General features: G+C 37.0%; 1 protein-coding gene across 4 annotated transcripts; it reads left to right on the top strand.

Annotated features, from left to right (window-relative positions):
- Positions 1-4,930: 4,930 nt before the first annotated feature.
- LOC143897259 (BTB/POZ domain-containing protein 7-like) lies at positions 4,931-13,425 on the top strand. 4 transcript variants are annotated; one of them, XM_077405765.1, is made up of 6 exons: positions 4,931-5,035; positions 6,958-7,219; positions 8,246-8,599; positions 8,749-9,296; positions 9,383-9,546; positions 10,276-13,425. In XM_077405765.1, the coding sequence occupies exons 3-6, from the start codon at positions 8,323-8,325 to the stop codon at positions 10,304-10,306; spliced, it is 1,020 nt and encodes a 339-aa protein (XP_077261891.1). In that variant the 5' UTR covers positions 4,931-5,035; positions 6,958-7,219; positions 8,246-8,322; the 3' UTR covers positions 10,307-13,425. The 4 variants fall into 4 exon arrangements, with proteins under 4 accessions (XP_077261891.1, XP_077261888.1, XP_077261890.1 ...); XM_077405762.1 differs by having other exon boundaries at positions 6,958-7,224; XM_077405764.1 differs by having other exon boundaries at positions 6,958-7,224; positions 8,228-8,599.
- The last annotated feature ends 1,156 nt before the right edge of the window (positions 13,426-14,581 follow it).

Below are 14,581 nucleotides of genomic sequence, written 5' to 3'. Positions count from 1 at the left end.
TCTCCCATTATCTCTCTTCGCATCTCCTTTCCATCTTAAATTCATTCTATTTTTTTTCTTCCTATCTGCTTCGTCATCGTCCGTATCCACTATTAGTCCAGTCAAATATCAGGAAAACCAATGTTTTTACTTGTTTAAAAAAATCCAACATTTCAAAATTCTTTTTGGGGGGTTTTGGGGGCACGACGAAAATATAAGCTTAACTCTAAGTTGACGGGACAAATATGCGGAGGCTTTTTCGCCATCTTGAAAAAACAAAAAAATCGTTTTTTTTGCAATAACTCGGTTCCCTGGAAAGCTACAGAGAACGTAAGGTGACCAACTTGTAGCTTTTTTTACGCTCTACAATTTATATGACTTTTTTTCCTACGATGGATATTTGCCGATATATTTGACGAATACGACGAAAATAAATAGGTAATCGATCTTAAATCGCTTCTATCTCATCTCCTACTACGTTTATCGAAACAATTATTTTTGGGGGCCGACCTGGCGACTTTGCGTCGCTCTGTAGAGCATTCTTTTTAACGAAATGCAACGAGTCACAAATTGGTCACCTTACTTTTCTGTAGTTTTTCCAGGGAGCCGAGTTATTGCAAAAAAAAAACAATTTTTTTGTTTTTTTCAAGATGACGGAAAAGCCTCCGCATATTTTATCCCGCTAACTTAAGAGTTAAGCTTTTCTACATGCCCCCAACACCCCCCCAAAAGGAATTTTGAATGTTGGATTTTTTCCAGGTAAAATGACAATTTGACTGGACTATATGTTTCCAATCGCGGTGAAAGGGCCACGTTAACCAGTTATAATAATCGTAGCCAAAAGTTTCGCCCGCGTTCGGCTGTCTTTCCGTACAGCGCGACCTTCTCTCCACTCCCACAATTTTTTAGCGTAGACTGTACAGTTGCCACTTCTTCATGGCGACACACTTCTATTATATTATATAGACTTATTTCGTTTCCCCTCGGGGTTCCAAATCTCTTACATAAAACACCTCGCTTATCCACGTACATATATGGCGTTTTTCAGGGACGTACTCAACTCTTTACATAATCTTTCTTATCCCGACCTGGCCATGTCGGCCTCTTACAATCTAGCTCTCTCCCCGCCCCTTCTCGCCCCTTCTCCGACACACTGTGGCGACACACTTCTAAATACCATTAAAATACCGTAAGCATTCGTTTAGTCGTTGCGTACTAACGTTTGGTAGTCCATTCTTGTTGATTGTTAGTCAAAACTGTAATTAATAATACGAAAAGACATACGCGTGTGAAATTAGTCCGGTCGGACTAATTAGGAAACTTGATAGATTTTATAAAAATATCGATTTAATTATTATAATAATTGCAAATATGTATATGCCCGTGTATATGCAAAGAATGTAAAATATTTTACAATAAACCTATTTTATAGAAATATAAAAATTTATAATAAAATTGTATGATCACATTATTATCATCTATATAAATTGATAACAAATTTATATCAATTGTATCTGAATTTTTAAATGTTGTTGGCACGCACAAAACAAGGTGTAATCTGTTAATTTTGTCTATATTATTCATTTCTCATTTATTTTATATTTTTGTAACTAAATATTGTTTAATTATATATTAAGCAATAATGTTACATATTGATGAGGTACGATGTCGGCGGTACGCATTCGGTAATTTTCCCTTACTTGTTTATGTTAATAACGAGGTTGTAAAAGTGCTAATAAACTTGTCTGAAGAAGCCTTTTTATTTCTCCGGGGAATTTTGCATGGAAACGAGAATGGTCGCATGACCATAAAAGAGCAAGTTTTCTCTTACGGCAGTGATCGGCAAAACGCTGAAATTGGGCACGGGCTGCCCGTCAGGTCTATCTTTTCGAAAGTCGGGTTGCCATAACTTCTCTTGAAGGATCTTGCCGCACCTTTGCGCCTTACGCTATTGTACGCCGAAACGCTGTCGAGGCTGTAGACGTCCAAGAATACCGGCCGGCACCGTTCACTGTAATTGAACCTCGTTTGCCTCTTTCTCATTATGAACAGAAAGTCGGCTAAAAGGACTAGGCAAATAAAGGCCACGGAGGAGACTACGACGACCGCTATGGAATCCGCTTCCGATAGAAGAATCGGAATTAAATAAGCCTGCTTTTTGTATGTTAGTTACAAAATTGCTCATCTTATTGCACGCGAATCACGTCCATTTAGCATTGGTCCATTTGTCAAGCAATGTCTCGAAATTTGTGGAAGTTAAAGCAACCATAGACATTTCTAAAAAAATACAAAATTAAAAAAAAACCCCTTTGCTGATCATCGCCAAATTCAATACCAACCTTCCTTGAATAATACTCTATCGATTTAAAAAAAAAAAGCCCGATATCTCATTATTTGCAGCAGTTAGAGCAACCACGGGCATTAAATCTGCACACACACACACGCACACACCCACACACACACACACACACACACACACACACACACACACACACACACACACACCCACACACACACACACACATACACCACACACACACACACACACACACACACACACACACACACACACACACACACACACACACACACACACACACACACACACACACACACACACACACACACACACACACACACACACACACACACACACACAGACATTTTTTTTTTAGGCGATATTTTAACGTTTTACAACGATCTGAACATGGCAGAAAAAACTCAAAAACCAATTTCTTTATTGGTTTTTCTACTCCTATTTCATATATAATTTTTTGGAATTTGGTTAATTATAGTCCAAGAGCTGACGACACTTTTCTTCAAGTAATTTTATAAATAAAGTTTTTTAGGTATAACTTGTGTGGACGACTCTCCTTCTTTAATTCGAAATAATGGCTGGTCGTACTTAGGGGGTTTAGAAGTACGCAGGTGAGAAAAAAAACCGATTTTCAAGTCATAGTATAAGTCTTAATTTTTATCGGATATTGATAATTGCTCACTCAGGAACATGCAAATAAATTGCCAGTTCGATTGCTCGGGGGCAATTAGTCGCCAGGTTTAATTAAAAATAATTAAAAATAATTATTTTCAAGTCATACTATAAAAACTGGGTTTTTTTTACTAACAAGTATAGTGCTAACACATACCACCCAAAAAAAAGCCAAGTGAAAATTTTGGTGGCAACATCTCTAAAAAAATTATTGAAAATGCACAAAGCCGGCGGAGGGGTCTGACGGTTATATCCGGCTATTAAGATATTAACCACTATAACTTTAATTTCGCTATTCTCTTATTATTACTCTTATTATTATTTAACTTCGCTATTTATTTGATACTACAATACTAATTTTTCAACTGTAAATAGTCAAGTATTACGACAACTAATTATTTCTAAACACTTTTAAATTGAGACGCAGATCGTCAAATACGTGCAGGGTATTCGCTCCGACCTAAAATTCTGGATGGCATATTTTCCACGAAGCTAAAAGTCCCATTTTGCTCAGGTAGCATTTTGACGGAGGCAATGTTACGCGATATTAGAATACTGAAATATCGTGTTATTAAATATAAATTAAAATACAACGCAAGCCTCTTTATGAAAAAAAAATTAAATGTATATGTAAAATTAAATAACTGTAAATGTGTTAAAGACTAGAAGTCGGGTCGATCGATGCGTAATTGGTCTCGAAGCAAAAATTAACGCATTTTTCCCATTAACTAACTTTTACCATGAATACATTTTGATACGGTAAGCTATTGCCCGTGGATGACTCTCACTATTTTCCTTTACTGCAGATGACTTTATGTCGCCGTCAACCACGCTAACGCAAAGTTAAGAATGTAGCCGGCTCTTCTCCTTGGCTCCCTCTTTCCCTCTCGGCGCGGCGGTCGTATTCTCATGTGTAATTCTTGACTTCAAAACAATTCGACACTTCAATACTGTTTTTTCAGAAAAGAAGATAATTGGACTACCACCACTATTCTTCACAAAAAGTGTAACGCTGCGCCAGCAAAGCCATTTTTTGTATTTTTACATACTATTTATTATTTATCAATTTTTTTCATAAATTGATACGATAATGATAGTTAAAATACACGTTTTTAAAAACTCATGGACGCTAAAAACAATTGAGGCCATCATCAGACCCTTCCGCCGCGCGCCGGCTTTGTGCATTTTCAATAATTTTTTTAGAGATGTTGCCACCAAAATTTTCACTTGGTATTTTTTTGAGTGGTATGTGTTAGCACTATACTTGTTAGTAAAAAAAACCCAGCTTTTATAGTATGACTTGAAAATAATTATTTTTAATTATTTTTCATTAAGCCTGGCGACTAATTCCCCCCGAGCAATCAAACTGGCAATTTATTTGCATGTTCCTGAGTGAGCAATTACCAATATTCGATAAAAATTAAGACTTATATTATGACTTGAAAATCGGTTTTTTTTTCTCACCTGCGTACTTCTAAACCCCCTAAGTACGGTCAGCCAGGTGTTCGGATTATCGAAGGAGAGTCGTCCACGCAGGTTATAACGGAAAATCGTTATTTATAAAATCACTTGGCCAAAAGTGTCGTCAGCTCTTGGACTATTAGATCTTACTTAAACGCAATCAAAGGTTCATATACGAAATTCACGAAAACAAAGCTTCTTCTATAAGAAAGCAATAATTTGTAATAATTGTTATTATAATATTATGTGTTATATTATTAATTATATTATAATCTATAAATCTTTTATATGCGTTATTATTACAATATATAAGAACCGTTTATTCAAAATATACATCGTTACTATTTCATGTTAATTTTGGGTCATCTGATTTTGTATAGCAAAATATTCTTTGATGCTCTTTTGAACTGCGCAACGCGACGCTCCCTCCTCCCACTCCCTAACGCTCAGCGCGCTCAGCTATTGCCCGCTGGCACAGGAGCAGTTCAGTCTTCAGTCTAGTTTTCAGTGAAGTCTTCGAAGTGAAGTATGTGAAGTCAAAGACCGTTCGGAGCCTACCTGTGGCGCGCCGCGCCGGCGCGCTTCCCTTTAATCGGCTGTACAGTCGTAAATACTTTGAATTTTATATTCCGACAAAAAGACTTTATTTTAAAACTATATACTATCGTTTAAACAAAAAAAATTTTGATTTTTTTAAATTTTCAAATTAGTGTAACCCCTTAATTATTCGCTGAGTAATTACAGTTTAAAAATCGGCAAAAATTTACAGAAAAGTGATCTTTTAAGTTTTTTCTTTCTTTCGCCTTCTCCTCCTTTGCCTTCTTCACAATCCTCCACCTCGTCTTCCTCTTCTCCATCGTTTCCTTCTCCTCTCTCTCTCTCTCTCTCTCTCTCTCTCTCTCTCTCTCTCTCTTCCCCTTTCTTCCTTCCTTTCTTTTCCTTCGCCCTTCACACCCTTTCTCTTTTCCTGCTACCCCTCTATCTCTCTTCCCCGCTCCTGCGTCACCCCGTCACCCTTCTTATCTCGTCTCTCTGGTCTCCGATCTGACTGATTCTGCTTTCAGTCCGTTCTTCCGTCTCTCTTCACCTTTCTCCTCCTCTATTATTCTCCCTTCGCCTTCACCTACTTCTTCTCTTCCTTTCTTCCGATTCTTTCTTATCTCTCCTTTGTATCCATTGTCTTCACCTCTCTCCACTCTCCCCCTCTGCTCTCTTCTCTTCGCCTTCCACTCGGCCCATTCCTTCCTCTATCTTTTCACCGATTTTTTACTCTCTACGCCCTCCTCTCGCCCCTCTTCGCTCATCCCTTTTCACTCTCCGTATTCTTCTCTCTGCTTTTCCAGCTTTTCGCTATTTATGCTTGTTTTTTTTGAACTGGCGAAGTAAGGAAATGATATTTAAAACGATAATTTCGCTTTATTCTTCTATTTCGCTTTATTCTTCTATCATACTATTATATAAATCATACTATTATATAAAACCCGACTGTTTGTCTGTCCGTCCGTCCGTCCGTCCGTTCGCGAACGACTCATTCCTTAGTGGACCGAATTTTTACCAAAGTATATGAAACAGGGGTAGAATTTTCCAGGAAGTGCCATGATGTGTATAGTATTTCATTACCGATTTTCTGGAAACCGGTTTTTCTAATTTGTTCAAATTTTCGGGAAATAATTGACCGAATCTCAAAGAATTATAGATCAAATAGGGGTAGAATTTTCCGGGGAGTGCTATAAAGTGTATAATTTTTCGTTAACGATTTTTTTGGAAGCCGGTATTAGAAATTTTTCCAACTTTTCGGGAATTAATTGACCGAATTGTAAAAAATTGTATATGAAGTAGGGGTAGAATTTTTCGAGGATTGCCATGATGTGTACAGTTTTTGTTACCGATCTTTTTGGAAACCGGTTTTTTTAATTTTTTAATTTTTCGGGAAATAATTGATTGAATCTCAAAGAATTATACATGAATTAGAGATATAATTTCCCGGGGAGTGCTATAAAGTGTACTATTTTTTGTTATTGATTTTTTTGGAAACCGGTTCCAAGTGACCGAATCTCAAAGAACTGTATATAAAGTAGGAGTTGAATTTTCTGGGGAGTGCTATAAAGTATATAATTTTTTGTAACCGATTTTTTTGGAAACTGGTATCAGAAGTTCGACGAATTTTTCGGGAAATAATTGATCGATACTTAAAGAATTGTATATAAAACAGAAGTAGAATTTTCCGGGGAGTGCTATAAACTGTATAGTTTTTCGTTACCGATGGGAACCGGTATTTTTTTGGAAATCTGTTACGAAATTTTCCAGAAAGGGGGGGAAGAGAGAGAGAGTGAGAGAGAGATAATATTTGCGTGTCTTATTACATATGTCCTCCGGGGCGAAGCCCGGGTAACCAGCTAGTTTAAATCTATCCAAGAAACAAGAAATAGCAATTATTGAGAAGTTAACGTTTGTGAATCTTAGAATCCATCACTTTCATGCTTCTTCACATGTTTACCGCTAATATATGCTCTACTTATTTGTTTTAGGCTGTCGTCTGGGTGAGCAATTAATGTACTTCGTATTTTGACACCGTGTGTGTTACAACGCAGACGCATAAGAGGTATAGATAATACTGATAAAAGGGACTCCTGATTCATGAAAAGACAGTTTGGTGATGCCTCTCACATGACACATAAAATGGGTCGAATGTGTGCTTCTGCATCATTAAGCATCACCAGTGTAGGTGGAAATTCGGTCCAAGCAGCCAGACTCTCGGCGTCAAGTAGTCTGGAACAACATGGCATTGCAGTTAGGTACACATTATCAACGTTTTATACAATTTGCAATATTCGTAATGTCATTTTGCTTAGCGCTTAAGTTTTTAGATAATAAAAGAAATATTTAGTTCGTGTTTTACAAAGCGCGTAAAGCTTTGAACAATGACTAGAGGAGACCGGGGCTCGTTGGCACCGTTTTTTACAATTTCGGCATTTGAGTTTTTATACAACTAATTATCATGATTAAACAGTACTAATATGATAGAGAGAACCTTTCTTTATACATTTTCATGCTAGGAACGCTCCTGTATACCGTATAGTTTCTTTGTAACAAATGAAATATGAACATGCTGCATTGTGGCCAACTTTCGTAGCTTTCTTCATCATAAAAATATTAATATAAATATATACTTAGCTTCTATCAGCATTGTAGATAGTAAATCACGTGCTGAAACAGGTCTCGCGCGCACGGCAACAACAAGTCAAGCTAAGCGTGTCTTGATATGAGCCAACATACCCCATCCTTACATACGTTTTATTTCAGTCGTTTTATTACAATAAATTACTACTGTTAGTCAAAATAACATGTCGTATAGTAACAGAAACTTTTCTTTTAACTAATGATACGTCACTTTGATTGACTTCTCAAGCTGAAGAATATTAATACGATATTTTGAAACGCTCGAAAATTTATTGTCACCTCTTGAATCAGACTTTTTTTTATTGTAATACTTGTCTGATTAAAATAAAACTTTGTGAAAAATACCTATGTCATATAAAAAATATTTTGTGATAACTTTTCCATTGTTTTTTTCGCTATAAATACATAAACGGAATGCATCGCCAACTTGCCTCTTGTGCCAACAAGCCCCGGTCTCTTCTATCTTTAAAAGTATTATCTCAAATAAGAAATGCAGAGAAATAATGAATTTAAACAGTAAAAGTAATATGCTGTATCATATTTTATAATATATAAGTAGATACCTAATGATTGATAGATGAGAGTTATAGATTTGATCGCACATCAAACTTTCTATAGTTATTTATTCATGTATAGAGAGATAAAGAAGAAGATGACAGGATTTGCGACGCTGCGCAAGATTAAGAGACGCCGCTCCTCTAAAGCGTGTGATCATGGTAGAATTATTAGAGACCTGGTGTTCACACACATGGAGTCACTTAGAGGCGACAGCTTTGCTTGAAGAGTATGAGGCGTTGAAAAATCTTCATGTTCAAGCCGAATTAGCCAGACCGCCAGCTGCTACTTTTAAGCAAGATCTGTCGATGTTATGTGATTACAAACATTGCTCCGATGTGGATCTTGTATATAGAGAAACGTGTTTTCCCGTTCATAGAGCCGTGCTTTCCGCCAGATGCCCATACTTTAGGGATTTGTTGGCTGGTTATCTTGGTATATATTTTAACGATAGTTTACATTCTCTTTATAAACCAATAAAAAATTTTCATTGCAATTTTCCTTTTACAATTTGAAAATTGATATTAAACGAGATGCTGTTATATTGTTCACACATTATATGTATATTTCATAAAAAATTGCAGGATATGGTGCTAGAATATGTTTGGCGCTACGGACTCCGCATCTCAAGGTGCATATGTTCTCAGCGTTATTACAATATCTTTACACTGGTGATATTTGTCCGCACGATGCGATTTTGGAAGTAAACCTACTCCGGCGACTCGGAGAAGAGTTCGGAACTCCAAATCCACTGGAGCATGATCTCAGATATTTGCTGGATACCGGTGATTATGCGGACGCCGCTCTCGTATTCACATCGGATAGTAATTATCAAAGACCGGATAGTGGAAGTTCGGAGTACGGATTTCGCCCCAAATTAGAGCTGCCATGTCACAAAGCGATACTTTCCGATACTCCTTTCTTCAGCAATTTAATACAAAGACGGACTAGATCGGGCGAGGATTATACAGAAAGGGCGCTTCACATATGTACTAGAATAGTGTTGGACAAAAGCGTGATACCTAAACAATATGCCAGAGTATTGCTACATGCTGTGTATCTAGATACCGTTGACTTGTCATTAATACTGAGAGGAAGCGGTTATGGAAATAGTGTTGGTAGTTTGGGAGAGGTAAGAAAATTTTAACATAGAAATATTCCGTACATTACGTGATATACGTTAATTTTATACGTTAATATTTTTGTTTAAATTTACAGGTTCAAGCTCTGACACATACGGGCCGAATGCGAGCAAACCCATTAGAGGAAGCGATGGAATTGTATAAGATTGGACGGTTTCTCGAGCTTGATATATTATCGCAAGGCTGCGAGGATCTTATTTTAGAGTATCTCACCTTGGAATCACTACCGACTGTTCTCAGGTAAATCTGTAAACCTATTTACTATTTATTTCCTTTCTTTTTTGCCGTTTGTTTATTTTTATGCATTTTATATTTTTTCTTCTTAGATAACACAATGTCCCGATTTTGCATATTATGTTATCTGGGTTGTTTTATTTTTGCATTCTAAACTTAAATTTGATATCCATATCCGGAGGATATTTCAAGTAAAAAATGTTTTGCAAAGTCCACTTAAATTTAAACGAACATTAAGTTTTGTTTTTAATTATATTTTAAACGTTTAGGTTGTGAGAAACTTTATCTCATAATTTAAACGCGAAATTGTTACTTCGATAATCTATTGATAGATTTTGACTTTTCTTTGATAAAATAATATAATGTTTTTTGAAGGAGTATAAATTCTTTTTTCCAGTACATGATAAAGACTTTTTCTAAAATTGTGATAAATACATTTTAAGATTATTATTAAGAAAATATTCTTTCTTAAAGAACCCCGTTACTTACCAAAAGAAAAAAAATAATTCCAGAATTATGATTGTGCGTACATAATAAAAATTCAAGTATTAAAATTGCGTACATAAGTAAAATTCGGGAATTACAATTATGTACATAATTTTAATTCCCGAAAATTGTTTATGTCATATATAACGTAAAATAAATTCAGAATTAATATTTTGTCTAGACATAATTGTAATTCTGCATTTTCAATTATAGATTAATAATAATTCGATAAATTATAAATATGTTTAGACTGCTAATACTCTGTCGTGCCGCGCCTTGAATGGGAGCTCAGAGTCGGCACCGGGTTCGTTGGATCCGCAGGAAGATGAAAGAACAACTCTCAGACTTGATTGGTTGTAGTAGTCGAGTTTAATTAAAAGGCTTATTCTCAGTTACACTTGATACACTTACTTCACTACTCTGATTTGCGGGTTACAATATCAAGAGACACGGTAGTGTCTCGCGCCAAGTACATACACGCGGAGCGAGACCGACCGTGACTCTTTTACGCGACACGACGGGTTGCGAGTACCCGAGATGTTGAGATCTCGATAACGAGTGAACGGATCAAGTTCTATAATACGATACGTTGTCTCGTGGTACGCACTCGGTGTTTAGATTGCCCACCGCTTATCGGAAGAACGGGCCTTTTATCGCTCGGAGTCGCTTTCTCGTTGTCGACTCAGCTGTCAGCGCTTTTGCTTTCGGGCTCAGGTCAGTAGCCTGGCGACTTGGTGAAGCCCGGAATGCCACCTAAGGTGTATTTGGCAATAGCCGGAACTTGTAGGCTGGCAGCTCGGTGTCGCAACTAGGTCAACCCGGCTTCCGCATTACTTTGAAAAATTCTCTATAAATTTGCGGTAGTAACCGACTAAACCGATGAAAGATTGAATATCTTTCACTTTTCTGGGTGTCGGAAATTCTCTTATCGCTTGTAGTTTGGACGGGTCCGGTGATATTCCTTCTTTGGAAATCACATGCTCTAGATAGACGACTTTTTTTCGCAGAAACGCGCATTTATTCGGCTGTACCTTGAGATTAAATTTCCGGAGTCTGATTAACACTGCGATTAATCGTTTGAGGTGCTTCTTTAGAGATGCTCCGTAGATCACGATGTCATCGATATATACAAAGCATTTTAGGCCTAGTAATCTGGCTAGTACTGTGTACATCAGCCGCTGGAATGCTGTTGGCGCGTTTTTTAATCCAAACGGCATTCGGTTAAACTCGAAATGTCCGTCCGGTGTGGATAATGCCGTCTTACCCTTATGGTCTTCGTGCATCGGGATTTCGTGCACCGTAAAATACTTCGCGTTGCCTAGTTGGTCGAGTATGTCGGTGATGTTCGGCATGGGGAAAAAATCTCTCATTGTCAGGTTGTTCACCTTTCTAAAGTCTATCACGACTCGAAATCTGATTTTGCCAGACGCGTCCGGTTTTTTTGGAACAACTATTATAGACGTCGTCCGTCGTCCAGCATTTTCTGAATTTGCTTCTTTACTTCGGCTTTATGCTTCTCCGGTAACCGATACGGTTTCACGTTCACCGGCACGCTATCGGGTCGTGTATTTATTTCATGTTCTATTGCCGTAGTCGCGCTCAGCTTATCTCCGTCTAAATAAAATACATAGCAAATGATATTAAAACAGATATCAAAGCCCAAAATCACAAAGTTATAAATAAACCATAAAAGCGTCGAAATTTCCACGCTTGGCAAACTCGATTGAATTTTGTAAGCTTTGCTCAGTTGGTTCTACGCGTACTTTATCGTAAATCTCGAATTGAACTCCATGTTTGGAGAGGCTGTTAATGGCAGTTTTCACGGGGGTTAAATTCACCAAGTTAGGATCTGTCATCAAACAGTTGTTTTATTATCACCTTGTTTAATTTCGTCTTGCAATGTGTTGACCTGATGGTTTTTTGCCAATTTTATACATATTGGTCTCTTTAATTACAATATAGGTCGAAATTGTACTTTCCTTGAAGTGTATTTATTTACGAAATATAGTAAATTGTAACAGTAAAACAATTCAATAATATAATCGAAGAAAGGAATGGAGAGCAATTTCAAAGAAAATTTAACTTCTTTGAATTTTTGTTTTATAGTAGCTGTCGAGTTTTACGGTAGCTGCTGAATGAAATACGATCGATACGGATCGTATTAATATATTTTGGTCTTTTACCGAGATGCCCAGCTCCGGTTCCGGAGCCAGACTCGTAGGAACCGGGTTCGAGTCCACTTGATCACAGGAATTTTTATATTCCAAACTGCACCCCCCCCCACCCCGCTTGAATGAGGCTCGTGCGGAGAAACTGGGTTATCTTTCGGAGGAGACATTAAATTTGAAATGGGTCGTCAAGCTTGGGGGAGCTTGGGAGTTTTTTCAGGTAGTATAGTGATTGCTTCTTTCCTCAGTTTTTCTTGCTTCTGCATATTACTTGCGACATAATATGGTAAAGCAGATGCGACATTGCTAATCTAGACCACACTTGTCTTGTTAGCTTGTAAATCATTTATTGTTTTTTTGACTTCTTCAGCTTTTATTTTTTGCAAGGGCATTTCCGCTTGCGATGGCGTTGCTAGGTATTTCATGATTGTGTATTCTCTTTCTCGCTATTCAGGAGACGCGCTTGCAACTGGTTCGAAGACTTTTTCAGATGGTCTGCAAATACTCTAGTTTTGTCCTTATTGGTTCTTGCCTATTCGCCGTTTTTTTGTTCTATGGGCGGAATTGTTTGTTGGGGGAGTTCTTTTGATCTTTCTGCTAAGTTTCCACAACGAGTAGTCTGTAGCTTCTGTGGGGGTTGGATTGATAAGAAACTTTTCGATTAATTTGTCCTGTTCGTTCTTTATAGGTTCCTCTTTAGTTGTTTTATCACCTTGTTTAATTTCGTCTTGCAATATGTTGACATGGTTTTTGGCCATTCTTTTCTGATTCTTATCTTTTCTCAGCTAATTTATCCTTTATGGCTGTTGAGCAACTTATTACTCTTTCAGAATCTTGGCTAATAGGAGTCGAATTTTAGGGTGCATTTTGAATCGTATTAGTAAGTTTGTCAACTGCATGCCTTATATATATCCTCGTATGTTTTGAGAGGAATATTACTTTTTGTCGTGCGCACTTGATTTTAATATAAATAAATACAATATGCAGAAAGCAAATGTAATTATTATATTATCTACATGCGTTTAAATTTATAAAATTAACAACACACATACACACACATAAAAGTCGATGATGCTTTACAATAAAATGTAACTTACAAAATGCACACGTTGTAGAGAATGCTTATTACTTCATTAATTCGACGCAGTTTATCTGGTGATATTTTAAGCCAGTAGTTATAAAGGCCACCGTTAATTTTGTACATCTATTATTTTTTACACTTCGAATATATTCGAACGGCTCCAAAAGTTTCTATACAACAAAAATCATGACTTTCATTCATGAGATCAATAATAGAACGAAAAATAACATACGAAATGTTGAATTGAACAGGGAATTTTTGTTTTATAGGGCAATCTGTGGTAAGATCTGCAGCAAAAAATTATCGCAGTCAGGCCTCTCACAGGCTCGTCTCTTATATTATCGAGATCTCAACATCTCGGGTACTCGCAACCCGTCGCGTCGCGTAAAAGAGTCACGGTCGGTCTCGCTCCGCGTGTACTTGGCGCGAGACACTACCGTGTCTCTTGATAGCGCGTGATGTTTCTTTATTACGAGAAAGTACTGGCGCGTGGTAGCCGCGTCGTGTCGTTAACGTCTATTAAATATCCACCAAAGGTTCATTTAATGTCTCTAGTTAACGTTTATTAAATATCCACCAGAGCTCCATTAAACGTCTACGGTTAATCTATATAACGTAATACTTCCAAAAATTGTATAAAACTCAATCATTTTAAATTATCTAAAAATTTAAATTTACTTGTAAAACTTAAATATTGATCTGTGATCAATATTTGTATATAAACATGTAGTAACTTGTGTAAAAAGCCTTGTGTACACGACGCTAGAAATCGGTCCTCGATTCAAGTTCTCGAATAGAAGTAGTTGTACTTTGATGATTTTAGATAGCGTTATTGTCGAAAAATGTGGGGTCGAGAGCTGAGTATGAGCCTGGGCCCGTGGAATATATATATATAACTCTCTTTTCTCTATTTATCAAAGATTTATGAAAGTTATATACATTTCCGTTGTCCAACGTTACATTGACCATCATTGACTAGCTATTTATAAAGTAATAACGTTGGCAACATGGAATTGAATCGATAACTTGTACGGAAAAATAGGACAGGATGCATTTTTCTGTACGAGATTTCTATTCGAGAAATTCATCCGATGAGTTGTCTGTGTACACAATTCGAGTTCTAATAACTTTTTCTCGGGCCGATTTCTAGTATCGTATATACACAAGGCTTAAGCGGCAGATTGTGACGGCTAAAAATGTCAAGTAAATATAGTTAATTATCGACGCGGTGATTATAAGAATTTGACAGTTTGTGAGAAGTGACGTAGGATAGTTGGCGCTAGCAGCGATTGAAAAAGAAGCATGA

Source organism: Temnothorax americanus, unplaced genomic scaffold (genome assembly GCF_048541705.1).
Source record: "Temnothorax americanus isolate GAGA-0224 unplaced genomic scaffold, ASM4854170v1 Scaffold2, whole genome shotgun sequence".
In the NCBI taxonomy this organism is placed as follows: Eukaryota; Metazoa; Arthropoda; class Insecta; order Hymenoptera; family Formicidae; genus Temnothorax; species Temnothorax americanus.
The sequence above is the reverse complement of the archived record's forward strand: the minus strand, read 5'-3'. Positions and strand labels throughout refer to the sequence as shown.

Excerpts from the sequence above, each read along its gene's own strand:
- LOC143897259 (XM_077405765.1), top strand. The coding sequence starts at position 8,323 with ATGGTAGAATTATTAGAGACCTGGTGTTCACACACATGGAGTCACTTA. Across the intron at positions 8,600-8,748 it reads TTTGTTGGCTGGTTATCTTG|GATATGGTGCTAGAATATGT; the intron begins GTATATATTTTA and ends AAAAAATTGCAG. Across the intron at positions 9,547-10,275 it reads TCACTACCGACTGTTCTCAG|ACTGCTAATACTCTGTCGTG; the intron begins GTAAATCTGTAA and ends AAATATGTTTAG.